Source organism: Hylaeus anthracinus, unplaced genomic scaffold, assembly GCF_026225885.1.
Source record: "Hylaeus anthracinus isolate JK02 unplaced genomic scaffold, UHH_iyHylAnth1.0_haploid 11981, whole genome shotgun sequence".
Taxonomy (NCBI): domain Eukaryota; kingdom Metazoa; phylum Arthropoda; class Insecta; order Hymenoptera; family Colletidae; genus Hylaeus; species Hylaeus anthracinus.
In genome coordinates this window covers 3,619,657-3,641,547 of record NW_026534329.1, presented here as the reverse complement: position 1 = coordinate 3,641,547, position 21,891 = coordinate 3,619,657, and the positions used below count along the sequence as shown (strand labels likewise).

The following is a 21,891-nucleotide window of genomic DNA, read 5'->3' as shown; positions in this document are numbered from 1 at the left end:
AAATTTAATTGGGTTACGTGTTATTACATTTTATTACATTTTACTTATCCTTTCTTCCCTAATATAGTTATAAAATTTTTCTATAAAGAAGTTACGATTATTAAAATTTGAAATGTCTAATACGTTACAAACTAATATCAGGATAATTTTTATATAATTTTCTTAACTGTTGTTAAAATGAGACCTTCAATATTATTTTTAAGAGTTGAAACTATCATTTTACACACTACTGGGATTTAAAAATCTGATGTGGATTTTACGTGATTAGATACACCTTTTACGATGTATTATCATTTATTACTATGTAGCGTTTACGTTGGTTATTTTCCAAGCGAAAATATTAATGAGTTATTTGAATTAGATAACAGGTTGAATAATCTGTGGACTGCAATAATGAGCAAATATTATTTCATGAACGCTATTTGATCGCTTTTGATACTCCTCCCTATAATGTAACAAATTCGCGTTTTATTGACACAGCTGTTACACGTAATGTTCCAAGCAGATATATAAGTTGCGAAGAAATCCGAATCAAAGCACACACTCCTGAGTATTCGTCTTTTCCACTCGTTAACATCAAACACGAGCGAAAATGATCTTCAAGTACTTCCAAATTATCGCCATCCTTGGTGCTACTACTGTTTTGGTATGTTCAACTTTCATTATTCAATACTTAATACAAAATTTTAATGATATTTATTATCCTTTTTCGTAAAAATATATTTTACTTAATGTTTCAATTTTTCTTTATTAAGAGAAAAAATGACTAATGTCGTCTATAAGAACTGTATTAGAAAAAAAACTTCCAGTAGAAAATTAAAAACTGCTCACAAGCGAAGCCGGGATAGGTCGCTTGTGAAAAATAAATTGATTAATTGTACTACATTATACGAAAAAGACTCTTAAACTACTTGATAGTATCTACAAATGCTTCTAATGAACTTTAATTTAAAAAAAGATATTCAAATTTTCCGAGGGAATTTGTATCGCCATCTAGCGGAAACATGCTCGAGTTTGTCCTCGAATAGTTCCTGTTTTTACTGCTAAGTTACCGATTGACAGATTACCGACATTATGGTAACGTATAGACTAGGCTGGTAAAAGTAACTATACGAGGACAAACTTGGGCGTTCTCCCGATAGAGGCGCTAATGAAATTCATTTGAGTGAAAATACCGGGAAACCACAAGATAATTTAAAAGTTTAAAAAACAAGGCTATTACATAATACATAGAAATCTTATGCTCTCAAATAGATTTTTTAAAATATTGGTTTTAATGCATTTATTCAATACAGGCTTTACCAGTAGCTGACAATGGACCAATTCAAGTAAGTACAAACTTTAAATTCTTACACGTACACGAAATTAATTCTGAAATATTTAATAATGGTACAAACAATTGAGTGACAAGAAGTATAAAATTTTATTCGCAATTAAATGAAGATAGTAGTTCCATTTAAAACAAAACATTGATCTTCGTGACTTCTGCGTATTTCCTCTTGCAACAAATCAACTCGCATAAAAGTCTCGATTCGCTGGTCCGCTTGAAGGACAAAGAGTTAAAACAGATACAAACAAACAAAATTATTATCTAAATAAAAATGTCAAACAACGTATAAAATACGAACGACTTTTCATCCATTATTTATTCCACATAAATTACAATTCAAATCACAAAAGAAAATTATGTTTACCCTTGACCGGATACCAATTTATCTAAACAACTGTTCCACCGAATTAACGTAGCAAATAGATTATTATACGATGTCCTTACGGATTCAACTTACTGATTTCACCGGTTCACGTTATTTAACATTTATTTCATCGCTACCGCAAAGAACTTTATTGACACAGTTGTTACACGTAATGTTCCAAGCAGATATATAAGTTGCGAAGAAATCCGAATCAAAACACACATTCCTGAGTATTCGTCTTTTCTACTCGTTAACATCAAACACGAGGGAAAATGATCTTCAACTACTCTACAATCACAAATATAAACTAATTATCAACTCTGTTAGCTGTCCGGGAGCATTTCGGGTCCTGGATTTTCAGCTTCAAATAACGGCAGCTTCGACATCGGCGATGCCACCAAGGATGTTTCCAACGTTATGAAGGGTATGCAGGGTTTAGTAGACTCTGCCCAGCATATGGTGGAAAATAGGTTGTCAAACATCATGAATGAATCTTCGACGATCTTGCACGACGGTCTGGAAAGTGCCCAGAAACTTCGAGGCAACGCTGGCGATTTTCTCGCTAACGCGACTAATGTATTGGGACACGCTCTTCAGGAAGCTGGTAACAACACCGACGCGATCTTCAGGAACGTGAGCAACGCCGTGGCAGGCAGATTGAACAATGCTAGAAAGCAGGCACAGAACGTCATTGACGATTTGAAAGCAAATGTCTCGTCGCTTAGGAACGTGTCCTCCGAGGTCCGCAAGAACGTGACCAACCGATTGAACCAACTCGAGGATAGTCTTGGTGAAGCATGGAGGAACCAGAGTGCAAGATTAGGAAAAGCAATTTCTCAAGCAAGAAACGAAGCCGAAGAACGCTTCCTGCAGATAGCCAAGAACGTAACGAACAGATTGAGAAATGCTTTGAAGAATGCCACGAATATGGGACACAATCTGAACAAGGATGCCGCAACTGCTTTAAATCATACGCTGGATGCGTTGAAAAATGCCAGCAGCAATTCCCAGAAAGTTTTCGATGATGTCTCAAAGGACGTGAACCAAGGCATCGAAGGATTCGAAAATGACGCTCTCAATATCTCAAAAGGTGTGTCGCAAGGTGTAAACTCTACGCTGGACAATATTGGCCAGGTAGCTCGCGAGATCAGGAACCAACTTGGAAACAACTTTAACAATGCTACAGAAAACGGGCTGAATCGTTTGTCGCAGATCGCCAACAATGTTACTCTTGCTTTGAACAACACCAACGCGGCCATACGCCACCAATTCCAAAACGTCAACCACCGAGTGTCCAATGCAACGAGTGGAATAAGTCACACGGTTGGAAATATATTAGGAAACATTACAAACGCAACGGAGCATGTCTTGAACAATGTGAGACACCAAATGGACGACCTTAGGAACAATAGCAACGCTGTCTTCCATAACGTCACACAGGAAATCGAACGTCGAGTACAGAATGCCCGGAGTAACGCTTCTCAAATATTGAACGCCATCAGGAACGCAACGAAAGCATCGTTGGAATCGTTTGTGGACCGTATCAAGAAACTCAACAGCGTAGGTAACGATGTCAAGAACGCCATCGAACAACGAGTAGACAATATCATCGATAATATTTTGAACATTTTGGACAACGTGGGAAGCAGAATCAATAATACGTTAAGCAATGTCGCTAAAGATGCCCGCCAGATCGTCGATGGTATGAGGAACCTCACGCTAGGAGGAGTAAACGATTTTGCCAACAGAACTCAAGCAGCTTACAACAACACAAGGGATATGTTCGATGGTCTCAGGAAGATTGCAGCCAATCAATCAGGCACTACGGTAGATTTGTTGAGGAATAACACTTCCAACGTTGCGAATGTTACCGGCAACATAGTCCACGACATAGCAAACGGCTTGAAACAAAGAGGTCAGCAAGCTTTGCAAGACGCTAAAAAAGCCGCGAGCGACGTATTCGATCCATCTAACCAGAAATCGTTAGTGAATCAAGCAAAGCAGATAGCTGATGATGTCAGACATGACGCCGCTACTCTTACTAATGATGCATCAGATAACAACCGTCACATGATAGACAATATTATAAACGGCGTTGGAGGTGCTCTGGATAACGCAATTAGCATCGGCGACAACGTTGTCAATGATATCGGTAAAGGCATAGGTAATGCTGCAGGAAATTTCGGGCATGCGATATCAAATGGGGTACATGACGCTGGTAATGCCGCCAGCACCATAGGCAAAGGTTTAGCAAACATTGGCAGCTCATTATTCGGTAATTACAATATAATCTTAAATAAAACTACAATTAATGGTACAAAAGTAAACGTACGGCATACTAAATGAAACTTTAACCATTTCTAGGTTGAGGCTAAAACACTGGAAAACGACGACAGGAGGTGAACGCAAGTTATAAACGTTACATCTATGATGGAACTGAACAACAAATTAAGAGTTAAAATTGTTACAAGAATAATTCGATAAAACGATTTTAAATGTAAAAACAAGCTGTACCAGTATTCGGCATTATAACTTTAATTAAAGAACACACAACGAGGAATGCCAAGAATTGGTACAGACTTTGTTTAAATCAAGGAAAAGTGTATACATAAGTAACTGTAAATGCAAATAACTGTTACTTGGTGTACTAATAAAAATCAGTAAATAGGAACTTTGTCTAATTCAATAATATATGCGTAAATCACGGGAACGTCATGTTCGAGCGGGTCTGACGTTTATAAGTCATTCCAGCAGGTAACATCTGTCATTTCCAAATTTCCATCTTCTGTCAATGTTAAAATTTGTTTTCCTGAGCTGTCTTTAAGTTTTATCGCTAGATCTGCATCGGAATTTGATACAGCCATCATTGTGGAATGTACTGGGGTTTCATTGATTTCTATAGGTTGTAAAACGCGTATATATATTGGCTGATTAGTCGCAGAAGGATTGTCTATAATTTAAAAATATTTATACAATAAATAATACTTTCCAATAAAATGCTACTTTGAGCATTGAACTCCTTACCAGAAGTTAAAATATTCTGCATAGGCAAGTTATCTGAATTCGATAATCTTATTATAGGTATAGTTTCATTATGGTTTGGAATGTGTGATTCTGTATATGTTTCAATAGTCATAATTGGTACATTTTGTTCCATTGGTTTTTCCAAAATTGGAATATTCATTATAGTTTGACCAACATCTTTCATAGATGTGTCTGTAAAATGTTTGTAATATGATTATGCAAACAAGCAAACAATTTCAGAGATAAAAAAAGGTGAAGTTTAAAGAACCTGCTTGCTCATCTTGAACTCTATCTTGATTATCTAGATGGTCAGTCAAATTACAATTATGGGATTCTTGCTGACTCCCAAGAAACTGGATACCACACTTGTCGCAGAATATTTTCTGTTTACTGTGGTCTCTAACATGATGTACCATAAATGAGTTACGAGGGGTAGTGTATTGACACTTATCACATTGCAACCAAACATTTTTTTTATGTTTGGATTTTTCAGTAACATGGGACGATAAAATAACATCCCTTTCTTTACCCTGACAGCTAGTTATGGCCTGATTGGTACATTTTGTGATTTGTGGTGGCTGTGAACGTTTTTGCTTTTCATTATTGCCAAGAAGTTCTCCTTTTTCTAAGGAATACTTGAGTTCCAAGAACCGCAGGACATTATCACGCAAGCTATATGCTTCAACTTCTAGTCTATCAAGCGTGTTAATAAGATTGGCACAACTTCGACAAATTATATCATCTTCTGATATTACTACCATATATCTATCATAAAAGAAAGATTGCTATTCCACTTAAAACAATAATATAAAATTCAATGTTTCACCTTCTACAGATAACATGCTATGATATTACCTATCGCCAACTAATTCACCAAGCTTTTCTATTACTCTAGATCTTGATGTTTGGGTTCTACATGTAGCCAATGCATAACGACGTCCCTGAATTTTTGCATCGCAAACAAAACATTGTAAATCCTCCAATGTTCTTGAATCATTACTATTTCCATTATTAGGGACAGTTATATTTGTACAATTGTTAGTGATATCTTTAGGGCAAATGTCATGGTATTGATCTAGCGACAACATTGAAGATGTGTTTGCCATTTGGTTAACAATGAAAATATTTCTTGACAGACATCAAGGTTAGGATACAAAGATGGGAAATTGAAGGTATATTAACTGCAAGAAATTAATATAAAATAAGAAATGTATTTGCAGTTTCTGTTATAAACATACTTCTTCTATATTTAATAATATAATCAGACGATTGGTGTGGTTTCATAATATGACTTACCCAGAGCCCTATTTAAACACGTGGAGGAGCTGTAGCAGTGCTAGAACAGTTAATTTGTTATTTTACCCGACTTTACTGTCACATACAACATAAAAAGAATTACTAATTTATAGTTTGCTATCGTTTAAAAACAATACAGCAGGCCAAACATATCTTTTATTACGAAAATCATTATTTTGGTACCCGTGGCGATATCTATTGGATTAATCCCGAAGCTCGCGCCTGATAACAATAACAGGAATACAGAATGCACGAGCTTTGGGAACAAACCAATAGATGGAGCCACGGGTATCAAAATTTAATTATCTGGCGCTATTTACTTCAAATAAATAATTTTTTAATTTTCGTGATTATTAACTGCAGAACGCTTTCGAATAATGTTGATAATCGTTCGATAGCAATTAAGATTCAATGAAAAATGAACCTTGAATGTTGCTATACTTTAAAGTATAAAGTGCCTAAATTGTCTGCAGAACGTGAATCAACAAGGATCGTTGAAATTTACTTTTTGTTTTATTACAAAGCTGAGTACAAAATGATCACAAAGATTATTTAAGTTACAATTCTATTACAAATCCGACGCATCGTTGTCGTGAAAGCTAAATAAATGGCAGTGATAGTATGATCGTTTTTTGTAACAAATTTTCCTACATAAATATTACATCTACGGGCAATGCCCAAAATATTTGATACTCTTTCCCTTCGTTACAACTGTATTAAAAATTTAATGCACCGTTGCTGATTGGAATCGCTGTTCTGCAACGTAATCTCAAACGATTCTCCAATTCCATCACTCGATTTGTTAAGTGCTGCATTTTCCTCGTCTCCAACTCATACTCCCTCAGTTTTCCTCGCATTTCATATATTTCCTGTTGCATGTGTTGCTAAAAACAATAACGTTTTAGAATCAGTAATGTAAATTATGTATTCCACTTACTATTACAGGAAAACTGTATCGTAATTACAGGAAATTATGTATCGAGTACTTACGACATTTTCAACAGTCCTCTTCATCACATTGATACTTTCCATAACCGATGCAACCTTGTTACTCATTTCTGTGGTCTCCGTGTCTCTCTTTCTTCCTCTTGCGAATTGCTAAAAAAAGAAAATTATATATTCCCGTTGCTATTTAATTATGCAGATATTTTATTAGCATAAATATTTAATTCGACTCGTACATATGTCGAACAATTGTTTTTAATTAATTTAGTTCCGTTTACTTTCTTTACATACGACTTCTTAATTATTTTAAACAGGGCAGCAATTTGTCCAGGATAACTAGCTAACAGATTAAAAATTTGAAATAAAGCAGGAGAAAAGTTTATAATTCTCTAGTACTCGCATTTCTAGCAGCATGCGAATCAAACATATCTCTTCTTTACGACTTACAAGTCAAACAACATGCGACGTACCTTTTCGAGCTTGGTGAGCCTTTTCAGAATAATCTCGTAGTCCTGATCGAGGTCACCATCGGACACCTCGTTCTCCGTATCTGCAAACAGAATTCTTTGATTTCAACCTGTACCAATTTAACGTGCACGATTTTAATGTGTACGAACCGTGCGAAGAAATTGACGGACGTCTCGTAGTCGTCGTCGTCGACTCGTGGAAATCTTTCTCCAAATCTCGAGCTTCAAAAGCAGTGTCGTCCGTGTCTAGAAAAAAAATAAAATTTAACTCTTTCAGAATGTTATTATTAAAAAAGACATTGGAGTCGTTCTTCATTTCATAAAATGATTTAAAAGATAAATTTGGACAATTCACCATTTTTTCTGCACGACTGACGATCTTTCTGAAGTTGAAAACCGGGCCTGCAGTGGCATTCGTAGGTCCCGGGTAGGTTTCTGCATAGCTGATCGCAGGGCTTCTCTGTCACGCACTCGTCGACGTCTGTAACGTTGGTGGACAAGTTATGTTAATTTCGTTAAAAACGAATCGCGTAAACGCGACAGCTGCCGGCCGCGGCGACTGATCCGTCGTGAAATCTGTCGGTTTCCGGTCGAAGGCGTTGCGAAAATTCTCAACGGATTGGCTTCCGTTTAATTTGACAAGGTACGTTCGAGGATTCGAATGAATAAATTATGGAAATTTAAATTAGTTATCAAGTCGGTGCCTGATCGAGAATAAGCACGAAAGTGGGAGGATAACTGCTACCATTTCAAGTAACTGGTTCCTTGATTAATACGAGAAAATGTATGGGATACAGGGGAAATTGAGAAACTTGTTTCTATTTTGATATTAGACGCTTGTTGCAAATAATTGTTGTATGGTTACTCGGGATGTATTAATTCGCGTAGGGGTAACTTTAGTAGTTTTTCGTTTATTCGTGTTAAGGGATCTAGGACGCACATAACACATAAGGGATCCACACATTTTGCGTGCTCAATTAAAAAAAAAAAAAAACATTCACTCGTACCACTTTTGTAACGAACATCACGATTCGGCCTTTTTCGCTGATAACTCATTTCTACACCACGAACTTTAATAACTCTCTGTTAGCGCAAGTTACCCGTGACAATCCCTTGATTATCATAGATGATGTTATTATCCGTGAACGAACTGGTTCCCTCGTAGCTGACAATCGTAAAGTTAATTCCCGAGAGAGTGTCGAAACTTCTCGTACGAAGGGATTTTTCCGTCCGGCCGAAACCGGCACGCCGACACAGCTCGCCCTTGGTCTCGTAATTAGAACGTCCGTATAGCATAATGAAATCGCTCGTAAATCTATCGAAAGCAGTCCGTTGCTGGACACCACAATACGCCTAGTTGACTCGGTATTCGCGCAATGTTATCGGGGCCGCGAATCGGTCTGAGTCGATTTAATTACGTCTAACGATCCCGACCACGAGGACGTTAGGCTCCTAACCCGGAATATCGATCGAGGATATTTTACGATTTAACAGCATGCTGGCTCGTCATTTGCATCAATTTCCCGAACCTCGCTCGACTTCTTTTAGATCTGTTTGAATACTAGATTAGGTCACTTTCAGAGGCTTAGTACAGCGATTAGATTCTGTGAAGGATATCGAAGAAATTCATTGGCGAGAAGACTTAGCTTGGAATTTCTATTAGAATACACTAAAAGTGCAAAGAGCATTTGTGTAAGAAAGTAAGATGTAAATAAATACTATAGAATAGAATGAAATTTTGTTTTTTGCCAGAAATTTGTCCCTGAATGTCTGAAGATTCATATATGCTTAATTAATACAACAATAAATGACATGAAATGACTCTTACGATTAGTGCAAAGGGTTAAATGCTCACACTTCAATAAATTGCAGATACGAGAACATTTGGCGTGCCTTTAATTATATTGTGCTCGTATCGAACACGTTTTTTATAATACTCCAGCATTCCCTACCAACCTAGAATACATTATCGATTTCAGGTGACCCCACACAAAAAAAAAAATCGTGGAGATTTAAACCAGGCGATGGAGACGGCCATGCAAGCCCCGCCGCGACCTACCTCGTTATTTCTTATTGGATATTACGTTCTTTCTCATGCCAACATCTAAGCAGGGTAAAATTTAAATCAGCTATACTTCTTTTCGTAAAAGTAACATCCTCTTGATCTTTATGAGACCGTGTAGGATTACAGGAGACTGAAAACGAGTGATGCTTATCTTTTTAGGTTCTTTTACAATGTTAACATTTCTTTTAGTATTCGTTTTATTTTTTGTATCGAGTTAAATAAATTGTTGTGAAAAGCATCATCGTGCAATCACAGAATCATTTTGTTCGATTAAAAAAACGAACTTCCGAAGCTTCGTAATATTAATAATTAAATTTGGAATAATTAAATACCTTATCACAGTAGTATCGATACGTAAACGTGCGGAGAGATTGAATTTCGAAAACATAACAATTGTATTATTGAATTTAATTGTGATTTAGAAGTAACAGTATTCAGTAAATAAACCCATGGAAATATATTTCTATAAAAGTACCATGCCAATCCGAAAAGGGACATTTTGCAGATGTTTCTCGTTAAGTTCAAGGTGTAGACTACGCTTATCAATTTTATGACACTGATAACTCACTTATCGTCGCGTCTAACGAAGACTGGCAATAGAAGCCTGAAATTTGGCAACGGGATATGTAGAGAACGAACTATGGGTGTGTCTATTTCAACGTTGTATCCAGTATCGGCGATTAGCATTGGAAATGATAATTTAGGATCGATTTGCATTCACGGTCGACATTACCTGTCTGGCACTGGCTGCCTGTAAATCCTTTGGGACACGTGCACCTGCCGGGGGAAGTGCATATTCCTCCGTTCAGGCAGGGAGCTGGACAGATAGCTGAAAGCCAATTAAGGCAAGTTATAGTTTAAGCATCGCATACCGTTAACAGCCAATAAATATTTCACGTGCTGCGCAATGAAATTGTAGAATTCATTCAACTCCTATTTACGATATCACCTGTGAGTATTTTATGGTTGCGATTACTATTCCTACACTGGTTCAAGTACGAATTCGAATTAGAGCTATAAACTTCTTTCCTTTTCGACTTACATATCTAGTCGTAATCTTTTCATTTGATTGCTCGAGACGTGGTTTAAACGACGATTGTGCAAGGATAGTTAGACATTCTAACGCGTTTAAAATTAATTTAAATCGTTTGCTCGTTCAATGGATTTCAGAGAAGTTGTCTTCTAGTTGATCTAAGACGAAACGTCGTAATTTTAGTCTACTCGAGTGAACAACAATTTTTAATAGTTAGTAATTGTTTGACTGTCCGTTGAATGTTGGAACTCACGTTTATTGCAGCCATAACTCGTCTGTGTCGCTTGCGTCCATCCTGGGCAGCATAAGAAACCGGAAGACGCGTCGGTCTTAATGTTAAAGATATTAAGGTACCTAGAAGGAACTCTTTTATGTACTAATTGAAACCATAAACTGGTATCTGCTCCAATAGGAACACGGAGAGTAGTTTTACCTAATTTGCCCATTTCGATGATGGTGAACAGTAGCGCTAGGGACTGACCTGGTGCAAACTCGTCTCCTGGAAAATTAGACAAGAATGTTTCATATTAGACTAAAATAAATGCGATGTATATATTTTAAAGTTTAGTTTAGTTTCTCAAAGTATAAGTAAGCTTTATTAAAATGTTTTCGATGACCAGGTTTAGGGCCTTCTTTTTAACCCTTAGAAGCCTGATTTTCCAAATTAAATTTAACAAAATATCAATGTATTTATTATTTGAACAATTTTGACAATTTTGTTGAAAAGAACATATATACAGGCAAACATTAAAAACGAACCAATTGTAAGTGCACAATTCGATTCAAAAGTCTTGCATAACATTTGAAACTTAGGGCATTTAAGAGTTAATATTTTGAACAACACGAAGCTATCTAACTCGATCCATCCTGACTCCATTCAACCGCAGCCCAGCTAAACGTTGACAAACTCGAAAAGTGACGTCGCTTAATATTCTGTTCTAGAATCGCCCTCGTTGGAATAGCTTCTTTCTCCGTAGCAGGATCTGTCTGAGAGATCATGCAAACAGGAGAGGACGCGGCGGTGAACGTGCACGGACGCGTGCAGAGATCGGTACAGTAATTGGGCGTCGAGAGGCGATCTCGCGCAGCATAAACCACTTCGTCATCGTCGGCCCGCGAGAAAATTGCATCTCGCCGTGTCGCTGTCATGTTCGTTGAAACGCGACACGACGTTTACTGTCGCAACAACGGCCTAGAACCCACGTGGCTCGCATCGCGAGACGTCGGCTTTCCTTGCTCGCGAGCCATTTCGTATAGCTGCGAGAGGTGCCAGGAACTCGCGACGTAGAACGAACAAAGGAGCCGGTCCTGAGCCGATTAAACCTGCCCCGCAGCTAGCAGTTGCGCAATTAAAACGCCACCCTCCGACCAGCTGCTGGCATACATCACCGTTCGTCGTCCATTTTCACTCCGCGCGAATCTCTTCAGTGGACGTAATCTCTGCGTGGCGAATGGTAACCGTGCTCCGTGGAATGTTGGGCATTCTAGACGCCGCAGGCTGCTGTTCGTTAGCGAGGGATGGTAGAGGAGAGGGTGGCTTTGGAGATTTCAGAAATTCTAGTTTGTGGTTGTTCAGGAAAAATGGTGGTAAAGCAGAGGGTGGCTGTGAAAATGTTTGAAATTCTGATTTGTGGTTGTTCAGGAAACCTGGTTTGCAGTAAGAAATGCGTTGAATTCTTCAATAAATCATCTGGCCGGTGCTGGTTAGCGAGGGATGGTAGAGGAAAGGGTGGTTGTGAACATATTGGAAATTCTGGTTTGTGGTTGTTCAGGAAAAATGGTGGTAAAGCAGAGGGTGGCTTTGAAAATGTTGGAAATTCTGGTTTGTGGTTCTTCAGGAAACCTGGTTTGCAGTAAAAAATGCGTTGAATTCTTCAATAAATCATCTGGCCGGTGTTGGTTAGCGAGGGATGGTAGAGGAAAGGGTGCCTTTGGAGATTTCAGAAATTCTAGTTTGTGGTTCTTCAGGAAAAATGGTGGTAAAGCAGAGGGTGGGTGTAAAATATTGGAAATTCTGGTTTGTGGTTGTTCAGGAAACCTGGTTTGCAGTAAGAAATGCGTTGAATTCTTCAATAAATCATCTGCATCACATGGAGAAATGGAAAATTCGTTCTTGGCACTGACAATTTTCTTGATTGTATGTAAATGAAAATGTTTCAAAACATACGAGAAAGGAAAACACTGTGAAATACATAAAGAAATTTTCTTTTTTTTTTGCAATGCAAATGCTTGATGTAGTTTTACACGAGGTATAACACAGATGTGCTTGATAGAACGTGTATGTAAAGAAAAGAGAATTTAATTGTATTTGATATGTATCATAACAAGTCTTTCTTTATTTCAAATAGCAGAAATTGCCTTGCTTCTGTGAAACGCATTCTCTACGTCGATATTTACATTTAAATAAATAATATTCCTCAATATATTCACGGTATTGAATTTCCTTGTGGACATTAATATTTGACAACGCAGGTCATATTCGATGCTTAGACTAGGAATCTTATGCATTCATGGCTTAATAAATCTATAGAAAATAGATCTAATCATGCCAAGTAAAATATTACTATCGTATGTATATTAACTTATGCAGTATTTGAGTAATTCAAGTGTTCCGTTCTAACAAGAGCGAGTCTTAATGATAAGCAAAGAGGAGTCGCAAAGGGGAAGTAAATCTGTACCCTGCGAGATTCCCACGTTTCTCAGACCCGACGAGTGTATTACAATAAAATGAAGGCTTTAAACGACGTCAAGAGTGTTCGCAAAATCTGTCTGTTAAGGGCGAGCTAGGTGTTTGTCTATGGATTATCCGTGGCAGAAGGGATCAAAGGGATTATAACGTGGCAGGTGATTCAGGTTAGTGAATCGTGTAAGTTCTGCCAGACGAGATGTGTGTCTGGCATCCGCCTCATTCCCCTTGAGCCTGTTTCACGGGGGCACAGCTGGCCTTACCCTCCGCCATGATTCTGCAAATTGTTTCTGCCTCGGCTAGAACTTCTGTTACCTGAACGGGCACGCGCCGATACGTAGGTATACCCTCGATTACGACGGAAATACTGGATGATGGTCTCTTAAACTTTTACGGGCCTTTTATGTCGTCTAGGAAATAGAATAGCCTGATGTTCTATGTATGCAATTACAGAAATTTCTGTCTGTATCATTTTTACAAGGTTTTATTAGACATCTATAAAAGAGGACTATTAAATAGCTCGTAGTAATTGAGTAACAGTAATTTTTAAATATTTTTATGGAATTAACGTATGGACGCTGTTGTTAATAAAATTAATATTTTTTTCCTTCAAATGTTTTAAGACGCGAGAATTTCATGTGATTGAAGAGGATCTAGATTAATTTTAAAATTGGTTTTGATGGATTTATTGCTTCTCTTACTTATCAATGGTAATGAGTTAGCATATTATTTTGTTGTAATTAAACCTTGAAGTAAATAGTTCAAATAATAATAATATATAGTTTTCTATTTATACATATTGTATATAAATGTGTTAACTCATGTATTGATAACTATAACCATTTAAATGACTTAGTAAATAAAGAGTTCCTCTACCTATACATTAATTTAATTTCAGACCATTATATTACCACTAATCAGTACGTTTTGCAGCCAGCATTCGAACGTGGCGCCTAGCACGTGTTTCAGATCGATCAAACTGGTAAAAATGTTGAATGTTTTCTTAAACTTTCGCTCTCACGGTCCACATGCGTCAAATCGTTCCTGGAGCGTATTCATCCCGCAGAAAAATCTCGCGAAACACGTTGCGACGGAGTTTCAGATACGGTTCGGAGGACATTCGCGTGGGAATACTGGTTCGGGTGCTCTGGTGGCCATACTGAACTCTACACGCTGATAACGTCCAACATGGTCGAGCCACGACATTGAACGAGAAAGCCGAGGTAGTTGGATGTACTTTCGTGAACAATTTCAGAAAATAACAGCCAACAAACGTTCGATCCTTAGATCGTGTTTCTGTCTCTTTAACGAACCACCAATTGGCGTAACTTACTCGAAGGAATACTTAGAAGTAACTTATTCGAAGTTCCTCTCTTCGCTTGCTGGAACCTTGTTTAAAAAGCGAACTTCGCGAGTAAGAAATATTAGAAATCGTGAAGTCATCCGTAGTTCTTTTCCATTATTTAAGGTAAAGGAAACAGTAGGTGACGCGTAAGGAGAAAATAGAATATTTCAATGTACATTCGAGAAGTAAATTGTTAAGAAGTAAATATTTTTAAATTATAGAAGATGGAGCTTAAGTATTTTCCCAGGCGCATCGGACCCCAATATTTCAATGTACTGCGTGCCTACAGCCAAAACCTCGCAAGATTCAACCAAACTACAACTACGTTTCACTGTCGGTCGTGTACTATCTAAGCGAGAGTAACGATTGCTCGGTACCTACGCGTTCTAGGAACTTTCTCCGTGAAGAAGCCAGCGCAGAAAAACTTGAAGATATACGAAGAAGTCGCCGGTAATAAAATCAACGTCGATTAGCGATGTGGAGCGGTCGAGAGCGCCGTCGCGTGATACCGCTCGCGCAAGCTTCCCGTAAGTGATAAATATCCAATGAACTACCGCATCGACTGCTCGCGTGTCTGCGACTCTCTGAAAGGTACTTCCGAAACCTTAACGGTGATCTCGCATGTTTTCCACTTCTAACCTCGGCCGAGGCGAACGCAGCGAGTTATCGTGGCCATTCGTTACACCCTTGCCTTTGACTATCTGTTGCTCGGCGAGATTTCCTCGCCCATGGGTTACTCGGACCGAACTCTCTTTCTTTGGGTCATGGATGGTCGAAATAGGCCTTAGAGTTCGGAGAAAGGATACTTGGGCTTTTAGATAGATACTATCGTGTCGCTGAAGGATTTCTGGGCGGTCAAGTTTTCTCAATGTAGCTTTAATCGAACTCTTTAGTAATTGTAAGATATTTGGACGCTAGTGCTCTTCGTTCAATTTTATTAGAATTACAGTCAAGCAGGAATGTAGTACGAGCCTTTATAAATTATATGTTAATACTTTACCTTTCTCAAAAAAAAAAGTACTCTGTTACTCTACCTTCGTAGGTTTACTTTGAATTCTTAAGAAAAGTCTAAAAAGTAATTAATTAAGGGAAAGTATTCTACTATTCTGTTTCCCTATTTTCGCAGCTTTCTTTCCAGGCTTCTTTCCGAGACCAAGCACGTTATTCTCGAGTGGTCAGCGAACGGGAACCCGGAACCGTTCGATATATCAATTTTATTAGAATAACAGAGAAATCGGAATAACACTCGTCGTGCTTTACTCGTAGGAAGGTCTATATATCCCGCGGACATTGGTATCAATTAGTCCCGTTTGCTCGATGGATTTATAACGTAATCATAAATATTCAACTTCGCTCTCGTTCGTAACACTCGTAAGGATCGTACGCGGGCACGGGCACGAGTTTTCAGTTGAAGAAGCCGTATATTATCACCGCGTGGCGGTAAACCGTCGTTGCGCGATGTTTCGATCGTAACAACACGCTTTGCACGCTCGTTGCGATGTCGCCAGCAGTAATAAACACCGACTCTTTATTGTCCGATCCCGTGAACCCCGATGCGACGATTCTTCTCGCATCGCGACTCCAGCGGCCGATAAAAGGGTCTTTTCTCGACGGTTTTCAGCATTCAACGGACCGACGAGCCGTAAATCAGACTCTTAACGAGTGCCAAGTGTAACGATCGTCCCTTCGAATCAACGAGGATTTGCTGGAAATTGGGAATCTCTCTTGATTGAAACGAGGTGGAATCTCGTCGGGGGTTGGCCGAGGTCTCGGATTATACTGGCCATTTATGAAGAATTCAGGCAAATGTTGAGACAGGCATTCATTTTTTTAGATAATCTTCATTTGAATGCGATCCTATGATGGAGCATTCATAATATATTCTATGAAAGTTCTTAATATTATTTCTTTTTTGTATTACTAAATTTCTTAATTCTTTAATATAATTCTACTATTCCTAATTTCTTTATACGTGATTCCGTAATTCCTTGCTCAGTAATATAATTCTGAAGTTCTTCATTTAGTAACAGGATTCTAAAATTACATATTTAAATCATAATTCTTAAATTATTCATTGACTAACACAATTCCGAATTGTTCATATTTTATTTACTTATAATCTTAAAACACTCTATTTCATCCTGCAATACCCACAGATTACGGTAAGGTCTCGATCCAAGCCATCGAGACGTCATCAAAATAAATGCTCATTATAAACCATGCACTTGCGCTCTTACAAAGATCTCAGACTAAGAACTTTTTATAACACGACAAAAAGTCTTTTCGCTATTACATCGTGTCTAAAATTAAACGATCCTGAACGACGATTACGAGGATGATTAAATGAAATGAAATGCCGCTTTCACGACCGATGAAAAACGTGTTCGCGGAACAGACATAAATGCGAAGTGGCGCGCATCGCTTCGCGATACGTTCACACGGAAGAACAAAGAAACAGCTGGTCGAAGTGAAGTGGCACTCATGCCCGACCGGGTGCAATTCGCCATTTCAAAAGTTTTCCAACCAGCAGGAGGGTCATTGGCTACCGCTTCGAGGCGAAATGATTGATTAAGTAGGGCCTCGAGATTCGCGACACCTCATTTTTCCTCGCGCCACGAAAACGTCATTCACGCTGTCCAATGAAGCCTTGTCGGATCAATTGCCGATGAAGAAATCTGCTTTCGAGAACCATACCACGGCGAAAAAGCTTGCCATTATCGGGATTTGATTAATGTCGCGAAGAGTAATTGATTCGGCGTGGAACGTCAATAGATGGCTTCTGATTTTTAAAGACCTGCATTCGTTAGCCTAAAATATATTTTACTTTTGGTTTTGAGTCATTTTCTGTAGTCACAAATATCAGTTGCGAGTTAAGTAGCTTGAAATAGCGAAACAAGTTTACTTCCAGGTAGTCTGTAATTCAAATTATAAAACTATATATCATGTCTAGCGGAAGACTTCGTCCACTTGGAAAATAGAATATTGAATTATGGAAAAGAAATTCTAATCGTATATAAAATATATGCACTCGTGCAGATTGAAATTTTACTGCCACTATATCGATCCGTGAAATACATCCTTCCTATACTCGGCACATATTTTCCACGTTATAATCCTCCCATAAATGCATAAAATCCTTTCTTTTCGCGTTGACCGAGCACAAGCTTATCCAAGTGATCGTTCCATCGAATAAATGTCGTAAATAAATCCCTACAAGTTCTCTCTTCGCGTTATCTATTCTTCGAACAAAGCGTCAGTCACCCCTGCTATTTCATCTGAAATATAAAATGATCGATGCCAGATGTGGGGGCGTTTTATTATCCGAAAGTTTCCTTACTCGAGCAGTCTTGTCCGGCTATTAGTATGGATTGGAGGCTCCACTGTGCCTAGTTCGTTTCGCAAATGCTCGGTTCGACTGTATCCAAACTACCCAATAAATAACAAGCTTAACTTGTTCTGGCGATGTTAGCTTCATAGGGAATACTGTTTCCCCAAGATTTATGGCCCGACAGATTTCATCGCCGCGATACAATTTTATCGGCCGATTTATTTCACCCTAAGCGCCGATTTCTCAGAAATTTCAAAGCTGTCTCAAGGGAGGGAATTGTTTCTTTTTTCCAGGTGAAAAAATCGAATCTTTTCTACAGAGATTCATGAAATTGCCAAAGTTATAGGAAGTGTAGATCTTGAAGTGTAGATCTGTTTTTAAAAGGTCCTGTGGTTCCTTCTTCTTAGAAATGTGCTTAACGTTTGAAACTTTTATTTTATTTATTTGATATAGAAAATAGTCAAGAAAGTGAGGGAAATGATATGAAACAGTTAATAAACTTGCAATGTAAGAGAAAAGTGCAAACTTATAATATGTATTGAAATTTTCATGAGCCCATCCATACGATAAGAATTCTTCTAAAATTCAATAAAAATATAAAATTATCATAACTACACAATCTATCTAATACATCTAATAAAATTACCGAACACATTTCTGGAGGACTCTAAACTCTCCAAATCATAAAGATCAAATAATCATCCAAGACAAAGTCGTACAGAAAATTCTAGATCGCCCAACTTACGATATCTGAATATAAAATTTGGGACACGTCCTGAAACCGGCGTGACATAGAGAAAAATTGGCAGAAATGTAAAGCATGTTGACGGGTACGCGGGACGAACGCGTCCAGGATGCAAATGCGGTGTAGTTCAACGGCGTCAATTAAAATTGCTGTGAAAATGAAACGCGACGTACGGCGTAGCTTCGTACGAGGTGGCTTGCTTAGCAAACGACGAGTAATGTTATGACTCTCGCGTTACGATTTGCGTTCTCCAGGCATCGCGTAGCGTGCGTACCTGCTTCTTGAATTCATACCTGACTGGTCGACTCGTGAATTCATTAATAAATTGCAATCACCCTGCAGCTTGGTCGCTGGCAGCGTCTCCGTTACTCTTGTTGCAACGGTGGCCTGTCTTGGAAGTGCTGCAGGTTCAATTTCGAGATAGTAAAATTGATCACGGTTCTCGAGTAGATTGAAATGGACGCATTATTCGACGGTGAATGGAAAATAAAATCACGCCAACCCGAAGTGCGCGCGTCCGTGTAATCAGATGTATCAGGTGACTTCTGAAGCGAGTGCTTAAGAATTTTAAGCGAGCGACAAATATAACTTATATTTTCATGTCTTTATTTACTTATAATCTTTCGATGTATGGGTGTCTATCTCTATAGCGCGATGTTTAATCAACTAAAAATACTCAGATACTTAAATAACTTATATTTATATACAGTCGATCCTATAAATATTCGTACCCTTTTCGTCTGTCGAAGAAGTTTGACTAAATTAAATAAGAGTTTTGATATTACCAAATGAATTTTTCATTATAAATACGTGTATGAATTCTATCAGCAACGCTAATTCTCCCATCAATCCGGTACCACTTTGAAACTTTCTACCACAAATTGATACTAAAGCGAGCCCCCCCCCGGTCAACATCGCCAGAAATTAATTTGTAGACGTTGCAACACATGCGCTCGAAATATATTTTTAACAACCTCTCATCCTTTTTGCTGCGCTCGACGATATTTTTTCCCGCTAAGTATACGCTGCCGCGGGTGCATAGCGACGGTTTATCATAAAAGTGAAGGAGTTATTTTTGAAGCTGACAAATGGGTTCAGTCCCCTCCGCGAATACTTTTCCACGAGCAGCCGTCACGCGTCCCTTCACGGTCCCTCTTCGCGCCTCCCAAAGAAAAGAAGAAGTCTTTTTATCGCTCGGCCAAGTTTTAAGGATATTGAGTCTGGCGCTCGTTAGCGACGGAGTTTTGCCAGCCCCTTCCTTTTCCTCGGGGCGCAACCGACCGACAGCTAAACAATCCGACGTCTTGGACTCCCTGTTGTATATATTAACGAGAGTTCGCGAAACGTCAATGTTTGCATCTCCTCCGAGCAGTCTCCGCCTGACTCATCCGCCAACTTTTTTTTGGCCACGTCCTCCCTCGAAGCTGTTCGTCAAAATTTCCCGGTTGCAAGTCTCGTTCTTGCGAAACTTTTTATGCAGGTCCCCTTTTATGTTTTAATTTTTGGACAAGAGTTTCAATTAACAGGTAGTTTATCGCCCACGTAATCTTGCAAACGTTTGATTGCTGTACCTTTTGGTCCAGCCTTGTACATTTAAATTGCTTTACGTCGATTCTTAACTTCTCACGTTACAATAATTTATATTATTTCTCAACTGCTTGCATTACATTCCTTTATGTGTCTATTGGGCCCTACCGGCACCTCTATGTTTCGACAATATTATGTGTTGGACAATACTTTGCTTTTACATGCATTTTATTGGGAACATAATCTCTGCAATGCATGGTTATCGTGACTTTTCGTTCAGTTTCTGTCGAACAATATCATAGTCGAACTTCTAATGATTTATAGAGATGGTGTATTAGGTACTAGTATTAGTGTATTAGTATTAATAAATAATACGTGCACAATATTTTATGTTTTACGTTACATTACTGAACTGCGCACGATTCATTTTGCTCCGTTACTGTTACAACATGAATATCTATGAAATTAGATTGTCTATTTATATAAACACGACCACATAAAAGAATTGAGTGCAACTCGCGAAAGAAACTTTCGGGACGACCTAATATTTAAGATTTCTTTAATAAATAAATCTCGATTACTTTTCGGTCCCCCTAATACTTAGTCTATCGCGAGAGCGCGAGTTCCCGTCATTTCTATTAGAAAGGAACGTTAAGAGACAAGAATCTATCTCGTGTCGGAGACGTAGTCGACGAAAGGCACGTAAAACGATGGAGATGCATCGCGGTAAATAATGATCGGTGCCGAGGCAGTTATTGGCACCGCGTAGGCGCGTAATTACTCCGCTCGGGAACCGGTAACCAGTTATCAAGTAATTTTGTAATTTGGAAGCTCTGTTGGCCCGCGCTACCTGCCCGCGGCTCCTGTTGCAACGTTTGGTATTCCGCGCCGACGCGAAAAATCGACGGAGGCGATCGTAAAAAAATAACGAGGGGCGATCTCTCGATTAGAATACCTTTATGTAAAAGCAAACTTTCGTGTAAAGCAGCTGATCGGCATTTTAGTGGATGGTATTTTGTTGTGTGCTTGTTGGAATAATATTATTTAGTTGATGCAAAAATATATCACACTGCAATATCACACTCATAATAGTATTATAATAACCTATATCGTTCTAACAAATAAAATATATGATTCAAATTAGAAGTCATCAGTCGAAGGAGAACGTACTACCAAATGAAAAATGAACACCTTTTTACCCATTACTTCGTCCATTGAAGACTAATTAAAATTTGAATCGTGAAATGAAATATTACATCCTCGCACCAACCAATAAATATCAATTTTGAATTCTACAGGTCCCTTTATGCTCCTGTGTTAGACAATATCGCAGCCGAACTTTTATCCTTCCAGGTTCCTGCTAATGATTTACGGAGAGACTGTACGTCGATTTTTCGAATGAGTCGATTTAAACCTATGCATGATCATGTAACTGATACATCGTGCTTCTGACCACTTCGCGGTGAAACCTGCGCGCATAGGTACGCCGAATGATGTAACGTTTTCTTGTATCATGAATTATCGTCCTGCGCTTTCGAGGTATTGCAATGATATATCGTTGGAACCGTCCCGTGCGAGCGGAACACGGTTACCCTATCCCGTGATATATTTCGCTGGGCTTGACAACGCTACAAATTTTTCACCACCCATTCGGCTGTTATCCGTTGAATCTAGATATCTCTATCATTCGTTAGAAACGTTTAGACGCGATAAGTTTCGATAATGGCAGATACGAC

The 21,891-nt window shown here is 38.5% G+C and overlaps 3 protein-coding genes across 4 annotated transcripts in view; 1 reads left to right on the top strand and 2 right to left on the bottom strand.

The window, feature by feature from the left end:
* The first annotated feature begins 151 nt into the window (after nucleotides 1-151).
* Nucleotides 152-4,428, top strand: LOC128885556 (GATA zinc finger domain-containing protein 14-like). Of its 2 annotated transcripts, XM_054139654.1 has the most exons (4): nucleotides 152-646; nucleotides 1,296-1,328; nucleotides 2,022-3,969; nucleotides 4,059-4,427. In XM_054139654.1, exons 1-4 carry the CDS (start codon nucleotides 593-595, stop codon nucleotides 4,061-4,063), a joined length of 2,040 nt encoding a protein of 679 aa, XP_053995629.1. In that variant the 5' UTR covers nucleotides 152-592; the 3' UTR covers nucleotides 4,064-4,427. The 2 variants fall into 2 exon arrangements, with proteins under 2 accessions (XP_053995629.1, XP_053995628.1); XM_054139653.1 differs by having other exon boundaries at nucleotides 2,022-4,428.
* A 1-nt stretch (nucleotide 4,429) lies between these two features.
* LOC128885557 (uncharacterized) lies at nucleotides 4,430-6,196 on the bottom strand. Its single transcript, XM_054139655.1, has 5 exons — nucleotides 6,015-6,196; nucleotides 5,574-5,899; nucleotides 4,987-5,483; nucleotides 4,719-4,910; nucleotides 4,430-4,644 (listed from the first exon to the last, which is right to left on the bottom strand). Exons 2-5 carry the CDS (start codon nucleotides 5,822-5,824, stop codon nucleotides 4,430-4,432), a joined length of 1,155 nt encoding a protein of 384 aa, XP_053995630.1. The 5' UTR covers nucleotides 5,825-5,899; nucleotides 6,015-6,196.
* A 370-nt stretch (nucleotides 6,197-6,566) lies between these two features.
* LOC128885579 (uncharacterized) overlaps nucleotides 6,567-21,891 on the bottom strand; it is a 32,318-nt gene continuing 16,993 nt past the window's right edge. The window contains 8 exon segments of the mRNA XM_054139676.1: nucleotides 6,567-6,898; nucleotides 7,005-7,112; nucleotides 7,430-7,509; nucleotides 7,577-7,672; nucleotides 7,782-7,907; nucleotides 10,225-10,320; nucleotides 10,778-10,878; nucleotides 10,958-11,023. Coding sequence (XP_053995651.1) covers nucleotides 6,731-6,898; nucleotides 7,005-7,112; nucleotides 7,430-7,509; nucleotides 7,577-7,672; nucleotides 7,782-7,907; nucleotides 10,225-10,320; nucleotides 10,778-10,878; nucleotides 10,958-11,023 — 841 coding nt within the window. The 3' untranslated portion in view covers nucleotides 6,567-6,730.